The sequence below is a fragment of the Sturnus vulgaris genome, chromosome Z (assembly GCF_052056855.1).
Source record: "Sturnus vulgaris isolate bStuVul1 chromosome Z, bStuVul1.hap1, whole genome shotgun sequence".
NCBI lineage: Eukaryota > Metazoa > Chordata > Aves > Passeriformes > Sturnidae > Sturnus > Sturnus vulgaris.
Window position 1 is genome coordinate 62,339,385 of NC_142283.1, and position 14,089 is coordinate 62,353,473.

Consider the following 14,089-nt stretch of genomic DNA (forward strand, 5'->3'; position numbering starts at 1 on the left):
TATTAAGTCTGATCCTGTACAGACACTGTCATAAGAGCACTTGGTCTCTGCTAGTCCTACCATATTCTTTGAGATGCAGCAGGGGTTGGAGAAGGAAGTGTAGTATATAGTCTGTATTAAAGACGTAGTTAATACCACAAATTATGCAGGCAATATAACCACATACTGATTTATCATCAAGAAACAACTGTAGGAAGTAGTGACAATGATTATGTGACTCAGATTCCTTACCTGGACGAGATGGATTAGGGTGGTCAGAATGGCACATCGGAGCATATTGTGCTCCTCACTCTGCTTCCAAAGGAGTGGCAAATACTGAACCAAACATCCCACATACGGTCGTATCTAAAGTTCAGAGCACAAACTGGTTTCTTAATATGTGAAACAAGACTAATAATTCATCCCAAGCATAATTTCTGAAAAATGCAGGAGCTGCTTTTGTCTCAGTAAAAACACAGCTTGCTTAAATCTTTCTAAAACACCATATTCTTTATTCTGTGACTGAAGTAACGTCTGACTGCAGAGTAGTTTGAAAAGAGCATATTACTTACAGTGACATCTGTGAATAGCAATCATTATGTAATAAATAGGACACAAAAATATTTAAAACTTGAAATGCAGAGATATTTTCATATTAGTATATTCTTCACTTACACAGGATTCGTAAACAACAGCATTCTTTAAAATCAGAAAAAGTCCCAGAAAAAAAAAGAGAAAAAGCTGAATATCCTCTGGAGTGACCTAGTCTTTGAGCAGGAGTTAAACTACCTAAGTTTCAGAGATTTATCCTAGCCTATATTTATTTTCTATTGTGGTCTTCAATACTAAAAGGTTAAGCTGTCTTCAAAGTATTTAATTAGGAATTAACCTAAACATAATTCAAGGATTCTTTCTCAACTTGTTTTTAATGCTGCTTCTCTAAACTGCAGGGAAATCTGCTGTCATGTTGACTTTTTCTGCAAGGGACAATTACAAAAGCTTCATCTGGCTCTCAGACAGGATTACTTGTAGAAAGACGAGATAAAGTCAAAAATATGCATTATCTTTGTCCTTAATACAGTAATACTGAAAAAAAAAACCAAACCAAACACGCCACAACAAAACCTGAGACAAAAGCAGCCAAACATTTGTTGTTTAATTCTGCAAAACCGTCTTCAAATTCTTTATGTAAAAGCCAAAGCACATACTTTAACACTAAAGTACTGAGAATCCATAGTATGAATTTGAAACTTGTCATGCAATTAAAGAGAGTGCTGTAGAGGCAACCATGACCCATAGCAGTATCAACAAGAAATTACAAACTTAACTGCACACTCCCTATGAGTGCAAAGCATTTTTCCCCAAAAATGCCTTTTTAATATGTATGATAGATTAAGATATTAGTTCAGATGAGACAATTAGAATAAATCACAAATAAAAAAAAAAAATTGCAAGAAATGCCACAAGATGTAAAAATCCTTTGGTGTTCTAAAAGCTGATTCAATACAAAAAATACATAGTAACTTAAGAAAAGTAAGTTAACATTTTACACAAAAGATAAATGAGAACTGAAAAGAAGACCAAGTAGTGTCAACAGTGCAGGCATCTTTGACAACAACAACCAGTCTATTAATTGATTACATTTTCTTTCCACAACAAGTCCTCCTCTTTTCTTAGGACAAAGCTAAAACTAAAATATATATATTAAAAAAATACCTGCATATTGACTCTTTCAATCACACAGGACAGAACATGAAGAACATGCATTTTGGTGTCACACTGTGTTACTTCCTGAAGTAGCTGAAAGAGCAGTGTAAACATGGACTCCAGGTACTAAAAGAAAGATAAAGAACTACAGATTAGACCATCCAAAATACAACTGGCCACATGAACTGATTATTTTCCTGTATGCTTAAAACTCTAAGACATCCGCAAACTTTGAAAAACACTTACAAAGTGTGCAAAATGTTACTGTTTCACTTGGAAAAAAGCACATTAGCCAATTACTGCCTAAGCAAGGTAAAAAAATCCAGATTACTCCTACATACCAGTCAAACGTGATCAGTTTCAATGTATACCACTTTCACATTTTGGTAAGTGTAAATATGATTTCACAGGTAAAATAGGCTGTCTCTCCAGAAGGAACATTTTATTAGAGTCAAACCAAACAGTCTTCCAGCTTTTGGGCCAGTAGATAAAAGTTAAATATTGAACTGAAAAAGATAACTTAGAAAATTCTAGTGTTTACAGTCTAAATGCACACTGCATTTTTGGTTTGTTTGTACTCAAGTGGTTTGAAATTTACACAGAAGTCAAAATGAAATGAGAATAAACATCTGCTAAATTTGAGTGACCAAAATTTAACTTTGGCCTACTTTTCTCTTTCCACTGTTTACCTACTGACAACAGTAATAACCATGGTAAAGAACACGAACATAGGAGCACCACAAAGTAGTGCCTTTTTAAGGCACTACTGTCACTACACACTTGTATTTAATATTTTTAAGAAGCAGCAGGTTGGAAAGTACTGCATGAAACTCAGGCATGTAGGAAAGGCACAGTGATGTGGAGATGTATTTGTTAGATACAGTTCTAATATTTTCTTATCATAAAGTAACTTACTATCTGGCAACACCCAGTATATAGAGCACTGAACATGAAGTTATAATGGTATAATAAAGTTATGAAGTTATAATGGTATAATACTAAAAATGTTTTGAACTGTGTATCTACACATTAGCAACCTTAGCAGCAGCAGTATGAGTATATATTTTAGTCTGTGAAGACTGAACATACAATACAAACATGCACACACATCAATTACTAAACAACGTAGTTCAAAATGAAATTGGGAAATATTTTTTCCTGCTTTCCTCTACAGATTTATATACTCTTCAGAATATATAAATACTCTTACCGGTAAGAACTGGTCAGTTCTGAACTCAAAGTCATCTACAGGTAAGCAAACATTAAGGAAAAATAATGCAGACTTCAGATAGATACCAAGATTCAAATGAGCAATTATTACATGGATACTCAAAAAATAAAACCTGAAGAATTTGGTAGTAAGTTTAAAATTAATTGTTTTCCAGCAACTCAGAATTAAGAGCTAATCAAACAGCTTTGCAAATAAGGATATTTAACTTCAGTGTCGTAGCTGTCTCAATACGGACCTGAAAGAAAAAAAATCAAGAAGCATCATGCATACATCCATTAACCATTTTGATTATCCACAGAGTTACCTGGAAATATCAAATCACTTGATTTTTGACAGTTGAACCATTCTCTGTGTTCTATCATTCTCTAAGAAATGTAGTTAGTTCATTTTCATTCACTTTCATTTTAGTATACTTTACATTTTCTTTGTCATTGCTAAAGTGGTGGAAATTGAAAAAGCTCCTCAGGCTAAACATTCAAGAACAAGAAATAATTAAACAATAAGATATGTATCTAGACTGTAATAAAAACTCTGGCAATAGAGGAGGAGTTTTACTTGGAATTATGTCACAGCTTGCTCTCAACTAAGAAGCACAGAATAAATAAACTCAATGTTAGACTTTTCTTCCTATAGATGTTTAGAAATGCCTTAGAAAGCATTAAATAAAACAGCTGACACAGAAACACAACCTACTCTGCTAACGCTGTCTGGAATTAGAGAAATTATTGTTATGACTGGCAATTACTAACTAATATGTACCTACCTGGCAAAGCTCTCTTTTTTTTGGGGGGGGGTGGGGGGGTGGTTTGTGGGCTGCTAGTCCAGTTTGTTTAAAAACAAGAACAAAATAAACAATAGCAAAATCAGATCTTAACTTCATCTCACCTGCCGGTAAACTGAAGTTGTAGATTAAAACTACAGATTTGTACTCAAGCAGTTTAGCAACTGATGCCATTTATCATACCCTGTTAGGAGGTAACTTTAATGCCTTAATAACCATAGAATCGCAGAATCATTATGGATGTAAAAGACCGTTAAGATCATCTAGTCCAACTGTCAAACCAGCACCACCATCACTAAACCATGTCTCCAACTGCCCTATCCACACATTATTGAAACATTTCCAGGTGACTCCACCTATTCCAATGCTTGACAACTCTTTCAGCAAAGAAATTTTTTCTAATGTCCAACCTGACCCTCACCTGGTGCAGTTCGAAGCCAAATCTTGTTCTGTCTCTGGTTGCTTGGGAGAAGAGACCAACCCCACCTGGCTAGAACCTCCTTCCAGGCAGTTGTGGAGAGTGATAATGTCACTCTGATCCTCCTTTTCTCTGGGATAAACACCTCCAGCTCCCTCAGCTGCTCCTCACAGCACTGGTGCTCCAGACCCTGCCCCAGCTCCGTTCCCTTCTCTGCACTCACTCCAGCCCCTCAGGGTCTTTCTTGCAGGGAGGGCCCAGAACTGGACACAGCACTCGAGGTGTGGCCTCAGCAGTGCCCAGCACAGGGGGACAATCCCTGCCCTGCTCCTGCTGGCCACACTATTGCTGATCCAGCCCAGGATGCCATTGGCCTTCCTGGCCACCTGGGCACACCCTGGCTCATGGTCAGTCACTGTCACCAGCACCCCCAGGTCCTTTCCAGCCACTCTGTGCCAGCCTGTGGCACTGCCTGGGGTTGTTGTGACCCGAGGGCAGGACCCAGCACTGGCCTTGTTGAACCTCACACCATTGGCCTCAGCCATGATCCAGCCTGCCCTGATCCCTCTGCAGAGCCTTCCTGCCCTCCAGCAGATCAATAACCCACACAGCTTGGTGTGATCTGCAAACTCACCTGATCAATGCTGTATAGTAAAGGGACTAGTCACAGAATAACTCTGTTCTATCTACACGAAGTATCCTCTCATTTATAAATTACTGTAAGACATTTCATAATTTTAATCCTATGAAAAACAGATTGTTGCTCTCACAATTCATTTTCCCACCAAGTGTCATCACCTATTGAACATCTTCAGGCCTCGTTTAATGTCTTTGACATTACTGTTCAGTATTTCCACAATTAAACATCACTGCATCTTCCCATTGGTTTATCTTTTGCAAGACACAACAGACTTTATGGCATGATGCTGTGAAATTCTCAATCAAATTTACACAAAGTAAGCTATTTCTGTTTCATCTGCAGTTACAACAAATGTGGAGTCCAAAAGACTAGTTATTTATACTTACCACCAAGTCACGGTCTTGAAGCAAATTACGAATTGCTTCATATAAAACAGGTCTCAAGTCTGATTTGAATTTTACAGAAATCCACTGTCCAATCAGCCATATTACTCGTCGTCGTATTGGTTTATAGCTGTAAAAGTTGGAGGAAAAAAATTGCACTCGTTAACTCACAGCACTCACTAGTGTTATAGAATACTTTGATGAAAAATAAATCAAAGAATCATGATGAAGATATTATTGCCCAAAACAATTAAAAGATTTAGTTTGCCAAGATCAACTTCAGTGCAAAAAAACTTTTCCATGAAAATTTTTCACACGAAGGCTCAGGAAAAGCCAGCTTAGTCTGAAAAAGATAATTTTCATCCTAAATGACTGAATCTTAAATGTCTCCCTAGAGATACAGTTCATTCTGCACTCAACACACCAATTAAAAAGAAAAATAAACGTTACATTTATTACTGCAATCACATATCTACTCTTTTCACTATAGTTCCCAGCAATTCCCTTGACATTCTGCTTATGCTCAAAAATTTTAAGTTAGATACAATTTAAAAATGCTAACTTAAGGACTGCACTATAACAACTGTCAGAGTAGTTCACTTCATCAGTCTAAAACTATTCTAAGAACAGACACTACCTAATCTTGCACTAGTGCCACAACAAGGGCACAAATCAAACAGCTTTAGAGTTGATGGGAAGAACAAACCAAAACAATGATTGAGAAAAGCATTTCACAGAGCAGCTATTTTTCTCCACTGATCAAATAACTCAGGTTTATGTTCAACTTACAGATGTATAAAGTTAAGAAAGATGAACCATATTGAGAGAATTTTAGCTAATATATTGTTATCATAAATGTATTTTTCACTTTTTCATTTGATGAATTACTGCCTTGTAAGCCACCAAGAAGCCATTTAAACTGACATTATTGAGGTTTCTCTACATTTAATAAGTGTGTTTTATTAAACATTGCCATAATGATAAGACTATAAACAACATCTTCAGAGAACATCAAAGTTGTGGATATGGTATATATAAAGCAATTCATTAGACTAAACAGATATCTAATAAGGAATAGCAGTCCAGTGTTGATTGATGTTTAGTGAGTAGCAGTGAAGCTCGAATAACGCCTGCTGAAGCATGACTTACACAAAACATTGCCTTATTAATGCACCTTTCCATTTGTTCAAGAAGCTGTGATGATACAGTTTTCCTAATCTGAAAAGGCCTGTATCTGACACTTAATCTTGTAAATATCAGAGTATTTGAAAAACAAAGTTATTTTCTTGATATTGGAGTTGGATAGTTTTCAAACCACTATAACATAAAAAAAATGTTTTAAATGACATGGTGTAAGTATAGAACTGTCTGCTGACAGCAAAGATTTTCAGGTTTAGTGGTATCTATTGTTCAGTACACACATCCCACCTCTGCATCTCTATATTATTTTTCTCTCTCTCCATGGTAGAGAAAATACAGCATGCTTTTGAGATTTTTTGGGGTAAGTGCTTGTTTGGGTTTTGTCTTTGTTGTGTTTTTTTGTTTCGGGGTTTTTTTTGGTGATTTTTTGTGGGTTTGTTTTTTAATTCTGAAGTTTCTCATAGGTGCTCATTTTTGAGGTGCTACTTTTTCTACATTCACTTCTTTTGGGAATAATTCACCTCAGAAGATTAGCTTTTACAAAAAGAGCACACAGTGACTGAGCATAGGTCCACCACCAAGCCTGGTGGACCTAAAGCTCACACAGGAAAAGTGACCATATTCCAAAATAAGGCAACTTCTGCTGATTAGTCATAGGACAGTACCTTTAAGCAGTCCGGACTGCATTAGATATTCAAGTCAAAAGTACTCTACTGTCTCTCTCAGTAGGAAATGTTGTTTTACAAATGAGTTATTGCAAAAAAAAAAAAAAAACAAAAAACAAAAAACAACAAAACTACCCAGTAAGCTACTTTTATATTATGAAGAAGTTTCTCATTAATCAGTGCAAAACTAAGCATCATGTCAAGTAATAAATTTGGCAATGCACTATCTCTAAAAATCTTTTAGAACTTTTTTTATTAATTCCATATTTCTTCTATTGCTATGGTCATAATTGATAGGTTTACTATCAACAGGTAACAAAACATTCAGAGAAAACAAAACACTGGAAATTCCACACTCACTGCTGATAACACATAGGTTTTTGTTTCCAAACGTCAACCAGTTCTGAACAAGTATACTAGTCACCATGAGACATTCTGTGGGACAGCAGAGGATACTCTCCAACCCACTTAATCTGAACTGCACGTGTATTCCCAAAGCTGCTGTTAAAGGAGTACTCTGTTGAAGACACTAACCCTGCCTTCCCTTATTGCCATGGTGATCTCCAATGATGAAGGCAGTAGAAGCAGCTTAAGTTAACAGGGCTTCAAAATTTCAGACAACTTCTACTGCAAGCCTCTCTTCCCACAAGAATTTTATCCTAGGATATGACGAATGCCAACCAAATGGCTAGATCAGGTGTCTTCCAGTAACCCAACTGTACCAACAACACAAAACTTGTCAGTTTTACTTACACCATTTGGATGAATAGCATAAAAATGCCCTAGCTGGCATGGGCTGCAAAGATCATGGCAGCTTTATTTAAACACTGCTGGCTGGTGGAGCACAACAGCAAATGAACCTTATACAAGCTCTCCCATTTTTTTCCTGCTCTTCTAACATTTAGCCTAATCATTAGAGTACTTGGCCACTTGTAAATACTAAGTGAAGTCTTAGTTAAAAAAAACGGTCTAAAGAGAAGAATAAAAACATTAGGAGACAGCAGGTAAACAACTGTGACAATCATTATTTGACACTAACATAATGTTATACATTCAAGAGTAAGTAATTATTTTTTTCAAAGTTTATTGTAGTGGAAAGAAGCATTTTAATATTTTAAGTTCTACTCTGCAGGAAACTGAAATCTCCTTGTAAACAGAGCATTTGGAGATAAAAGAGCTGACTAGTGACCCATTATGAAAAATCATTTACAATTTATAGTAGCTCCTAAGGGTATAAGAAAACAAATTAGTTCATGTTTCACATAAAAATTGCCAGTGGTAAGATGAATTGCAAATCTAGAAGAAAAACATAGTAACAGTCTTCAAAGGACATTCAGGTCACTGCTAATGACTGTGTCGAGAAAAATAGGACATACTTATTTAGAGTCAATAGCTGGTTTGAACTTGTCTGATAAGGATTAGCGGGCACAATGGTCACTGTCCTTCCCCTGGGGAAAGAGTGAGCTTGAGCGAAAGAGAGGAACAGTGTCTTCCAGAGAGCTACGAGGCGTGACAGCTCTGTCTGTATTGAGATGCCAAAAACGATCTTTCAAAATACCCCATGATATCCACTAAAAAATAGGAGGTACTCGTGTGAAGGCCATCCAAGTGAGGTGACCTTGGTGAGAAGGAAACAGCATCGCAGACGGACTGTATAAAACTCTTCATCATTCACACTTTACAACACAACCCCAACCCTTATTTCCCCTCTACTGCAGCAAAATTAACCAAACAGAATTACAGAGGGCTTGTATTTAAACTTAAAGAGAAGAACAAATCACTGTCTTGGCTAAACTACAGTTTTACAGAGACAATTTCCACAGATTTCAGTTGGACTCTGCTGCCTAGAGGACTCCAGGGTCTCTGGAGGCCTAAATATTTTTTTTTAAACAAGCAAAAGTGGTTCGCTTGAGAAGGTTCAGTCAACTCTGATGTATGCAAGAAGACAGACAATGTACTTTTGCAGAACTCTGGAAGTATTCACTACACAGTAATTTAAGCATGAACTGTCAAGAACACTGTCACTTCTGTGACTCCTATGAGTTATCTGTATGCATTTCATACCTCTCCTCATTTACTGCATATGTTTGAAGGTGGAGTATTTTTCAACTCAGCCATTATTAGGCATTATATCCTATCAGATTTGTATCAACAGTTTGTATTTAAATGATGGAGGCATAAGAAACCAAAGTGTTTACCTGTCATGAGAAACTTGTAGTTCTGCTAACAGTTGATTTTTAAACCATTGATCAAAATCCACACTATCAAATAGTTCATAAGCAGCCAGTCCAACCGCATTATACACTGGGGAAAAACAACAGTTATGCTTATTGTTTGCTTAAATGCTAATGTTTTAATACTAAATAATCTGATTAATTTAATATTCAGACCACATTTTGGTAACTTGAACATAATAAAGAAAACAAAACTAAACCATATCTTTCTTTATAAAGTTTTATCAGATCATGGTGAAAGGAACTCCTGTGGAAATTATTATTAAAAGAAAGACACTACAGAAGAAAGGTTATATTCTTGAAAATAGCTGGAAGCCAAAAGAACAATGAGGATCTTATTCTATCATCAAAGAAAGTTCCATAAGAAACAATTTTTTTCTTTTGCCATAAAATCTCCTTCCTTATACAATGGACAGAGTAACTCCATGAAAATACTGAAGGTCATTTACTTGGCACAGCAGAAAGAACAGGACAGTAAAGGAGATTGCTTATTTCAGAAAAAAAGCCAAAAAGCAGTGCATTTCTACGTAAACATTTTCAAAAAAGAAAGCTAACATCAATGAAAGGAGAATTAGGATTTATGTCCCACTTTCCAAATGACTTTTAAAAATCTTGCAAATTCTTCATGCAATTTTTGAGAAGTAAAACATACAGAAATGCTCTGATACTTCAAAGATAAAGTAAAACTTAATTTACCAGCATCTTTAATCAGTATAGCATTGGTATTTTCCATGTTGGTGGATCCTACAAGCCAAAGTTAAATAAAAAATTGTCACTAAAACCAGGAATGGAAGCAACTTTGCACTTAAATTCTTTAAGAAAGGAAGACATGAATTAAGACTTCTTTCACTGCTTTTACTCAATTCACAAATTCAGTCATTTCAGTTTTGACACTTTGTTCAGTGAATGTAATCAAAATCAAATCTCTGCTTTCACATCCTATTTCTGACATACTTCTTTGGAGATGAACATTTTTTATAACAACATACATGTAAGTCAGAAGTAAGTATTTTAAATGAACAGACTCAAAACCTTCAAATTGCAGACAACTGTCAAGCTCATAGTACTACATCCAAAAGGGCCCTAGACTTTTTTATATATGTGTGCCTAAAAGTAAATATTTTCTGAAGTTTTAAGAATTAATACATTCTTCATAACATCTAGTACTTCAACAGTAAATTTCAATTTGAAAACATGAAGAGCAGAAGAAAACTGCTATGGGCCCCACAAGAATTAAAAAAGTACTTGTATACCTTTTAGCATGGTAGTATTAACATAGGTAATTTTTGGAAAAAAACCTACATTAACTGTCAACTCTATTATAAGGAATCATTTACAATTCCCCATATTACAGCACAACAAGCCATCCCAAAACCTACATACACAAAGTACTTTATGAACAGAAACCACTCTCAGAAAATGAGCATTTATTTTAATAGAATGTAATGATCCTTTCTGATAAGCTTGAGTACAAAATGTTGTTAACTCAACGAAGACAACCAGAGGAAACAACCTGAGTTGAAATGACAAGGGAAAAAAAAGCCACTCCCACTCATGATCTCTCCCAGTCGTCATAAAACTTAGTTTAGAATCATGAAGTAAAACAAAGAAAATATGAACCACTCCTCAACCTATGAATAATTCAGTCTTCACACACAAAACCCATAAATTTTTAAAGTAGATTCTTCAGATTTGGAAAGTCATCTAGACTCTCCAAAATGACAGCATAACTTAAACTTTTTATTTCAAAGTTTTTTTTCCCCCTCAAAATTCTGGAAGATACACAGCATGAACTGCCTCACAACATTTGAACAGGAAGTTCCCAACTAAAAACAACCCAATGAATTAATTAAGCTTGTGGATCACTCCCAAGAAAGCCTGAAATCTCGTGAAATTAGAAATGCCACAACATCTGTCAATCATCTAGAACAGTTAAGATGAAAACCAAACAGCCCTTATGACCTCCTCCTAGATATACAGTGCATTCTGTTATGGTATGTTTCAAAATTATTTTAGAATATTAACATGTCCTTTGACAGAGAGAACGCATTATATAAAATTAGATGTTAGAAGATCAATAGTTCACAAGAATATATTATGAATTTGTCCTGGTTTAGAGCAAATTTGGGAAGAAACTTTCAAACGGGTCCTCTAAACAATTCTACATTTTATACTTTGCTCATTTTTTTTTAAGAACTTACCTTGTAGACTGTGAACCATTTCTAAAAGAACTGGGGTAAGAGTCTGATTATATTCATGAAAAATATCAATAAAAAGAACTTCTGTGCATGGCTGAAAATTTAAAAGATCTGGTTAGAATCTATTAAAATAAACGCAATTAAAATACATTTTATGCTAAAATTTTAAGTGCTGAATACCTCGCACCGAAGGTCACAATTTAAAACACAATATAGCAAAATTAGTATTGTGAGAAATACTACTTTTTCTACGATAGACTGAGCTTAACTCTAGCAAGAGTTTGATGGCTGCAACTGTATCAACCAGTTCTTCAGCAGAAAAATAATGAAATCTGTGGAGTGAAACAGCTGGTGCTGAGCTGCCAGGAACCACACTGTAGGTATGTCACAGGCTATTTTTGTGTTGGCTTACTGGCTTTAGGTCAGGGACTAGGACTGAACACCCTTTTACAACTGGAACACACTATATGCACTACGCTGAGCTTTTTAGTTTTAAAATATAAGTAATTCAGCAAATAAACTTTGAGATGTCTCTGCAAAGCAAACCCCATCAGTTACAGTTGGGTGATAAACTACAACAGCATTTTTCTGACCGGAACTAAATTAACTAATATAACAACTAGTTAAGGAATATAATTAACTAATAAAGATGCATCAGGAACTTCCTTCACTCGTCATGTCTACTAACCAAGTCATAAATGGTTACATCAGTTACCAGTTTAAAAAATACAGAACTTCTGCTGGTTTTAACCAGATGCTACATAATTTAAATACTGAAGCAAATCCTTTTCCCTCCCTCCTAAAATATTAAGTGGACAGATTCCCATGTATTTCAGCAAGTTTGAACACTGAAAAAATAACAAAGTCAAACTTTACTGAACTGAAGAAACAAAGATTTTATTTCAAATATTATCTGTTTTGGTTACAAAACTATCAAGAATGTTTAATGGGCTTCTTTCAAATTGAACACTTACTCTGAGACTGTATTTCCAAGAATCTCCTCCAGTCTCTTCTACAGCTATTATTTCCCAAAGAAAAGAAGAAAGAATTATTTCAACTATGGCTCAAACAAAGTTTAGTGTTAGCATAAGACTACAGAGAAATCTTTCATTACAAAAAGAATGTCTGGAGGGAATATTTATCCATGTAAGAAGACTGCAGGAAATAAAACGTCCAATATTGCAGTAGGCAATTTGTGGAGAAAATGTGGATACGAAGCACTTACACAAACATCTAATTACTCTACAACCAACTCTATAGCATGTTTCTTACTGAAGCTTTCTGGATCCTCTTCCCACATGGTCAATTCTTCCTTTGTCAGCAGGAAATAGTGAGTGACTAATCTCCTACATATTTCCATTAGTGTTGGGTATGTGAAAAAAGCTGTCTTTATCTTATGTGCTTCAAGAGTTTCAGGACTGCTGTCTGAAATAAAACATGATAATTTCAGATTACAATTAAGTGGCTTAATGATCAAAGACTAGTCCAATAAAATCAGAAAAAAGTCCATAAACAAAAAATTCTAATCCTCTGAGAAAAACAGAAAAAATGTCTTTTCATAGCAGACTTAACTGGCTTCCAGCTGGCAAGACAGGTTTGTAAGCAAGTAATCCATTCTGACACATATCAGCACATATATAAAGCTTTTTTCCCAATTCGCAGAGAATGCTAATTGTTATGTAGTCACTGTCACATATAAAACCAATGTGAAAGGTTGAGGTATTTGTTTAATTCATACATACAACAGTATATGAAGTTTCAAAATGAAACATAGTCCTACAAAGCAAAACAAATGAACTTCCTTATTGAACTGCATCTCCAATCCACCGTGTTTCTGTATTTCATTATACTGGCATTAGTTAATTACAGAAAATACAGCATTCTATTAAACATATCTAATAGGAAAGATGCAACAAACTAGCTGATGAAAATAAATCAAACTCTATACCTCAGCACTTTTTAAAATTAGCTCAGTGGAAACTAAAACAATCAAAAAATGAAAGATATTTGTGCTCCCTTTGCATTTAAAATTCCTTTGGAATGTCATTATCCATATACATTAATACTTTAAAAGTTAAAATAACAATTATCAATATAGAGGCAGAAACATACATATTTCAGTAATTATTAAAACATTAATAAAGGATTATTAACTGTAGAGAATAGGTAGAAAAATGTTTCTCAAGACAAAAGAATATTTTAGTAAATAGTAACAGTACCTTCAATATTTTTGGATGGCTTGTATGCATAATTTTTTACAATCATCTTAATGAGATTCATGCATTGTACAATAAACTGCTCAAATACAACTCCTTCACCAGCTTCTGTGAAAACATAGCTTACAGAGAACTCCAGTGATCTCTGAATCAAAGCAGTAAATGAGAAAGGATGTTGATCCAAGAAGTCCAAAAGCTTTAAAAAATGGAAGCAGAAAAGGAGAAATCAAAACACTTTTAGTAAAGTCTTATTAAATGCTTTAGTAAACTAGATATCAAAAAGAGGTGTCAGTTAATATAAAATTATAGAAAACTGAACATCAACAGGAAATTTGGAAGAGATCAGTATCAATTGGTAATGAAGCATAATTTAAGAGCAAAATTCTTGATTTGGCTTCAAAATTATTTTTTTTAAGTAGGAGGAAAAATACCGATTTTCAAATGGACCAGCTTGCTAGTAATTAATAAAATATATCAGCCATACTTAAAACAGTGAG

General features: G+C 34.9%; 1 protein-coding gene across 2 annotated transcripts in view; it reads right to left on the reverse strand.

Moving 5' to 3' along the window:
* IPO11 (importin 11) overlaps window positions 1-14,089 on the reverse strand; it is an 87,486-nt gene that overhangs the window by 48,125 nt on the left and 25,272 nt on the right. For both annotated transcript variants that reach the window (XM_014881814.2, XM_088156541.1), the window contains exons 12-22: window positions 13,596-13,788; window positions 12,649-12,801; window positions 12,351-12,394; window positions 11,380-11,470; window positions 9,875-9,922; window positions 9,143-9,248; window positions 5,143-5,269; window positions 3,119-3,152; window positions 2,897-2,937; window positions 1,696-1,812; window positions 232-345 (exon numbers count right to left, since the gene is read on the reverse strand). In XM_014881814.2, the coding sequence (XP_014737300.1) occupies window positions 232-345; window positions 1,696-1,812; window positions 2,897-2,937; window positions 3,119-3,152; window positions 5,143-5,269; window positions 9,143-9,248; window positions 9,875-9,922; window positions 11,380-11,470; window positions 12,351-12,394; window positions 12,649-12,801; window positions 13,596-13,788 (1,068 nt within the window). The remainder of the gene's footprint in view (window positions 1-231; window positions 346-1,695; window positions 1,813-2,896; window positions 2,938-3,118; window positions 3,153-5,142; window positions 5,270-9,142; window positions 9,249-9,874; window positions 9,923-11,379; window positions 11,471-12,350; window positions 12,395-12,648; window positions 12,802-13,595; window positions 13,789-14,089) is intronic.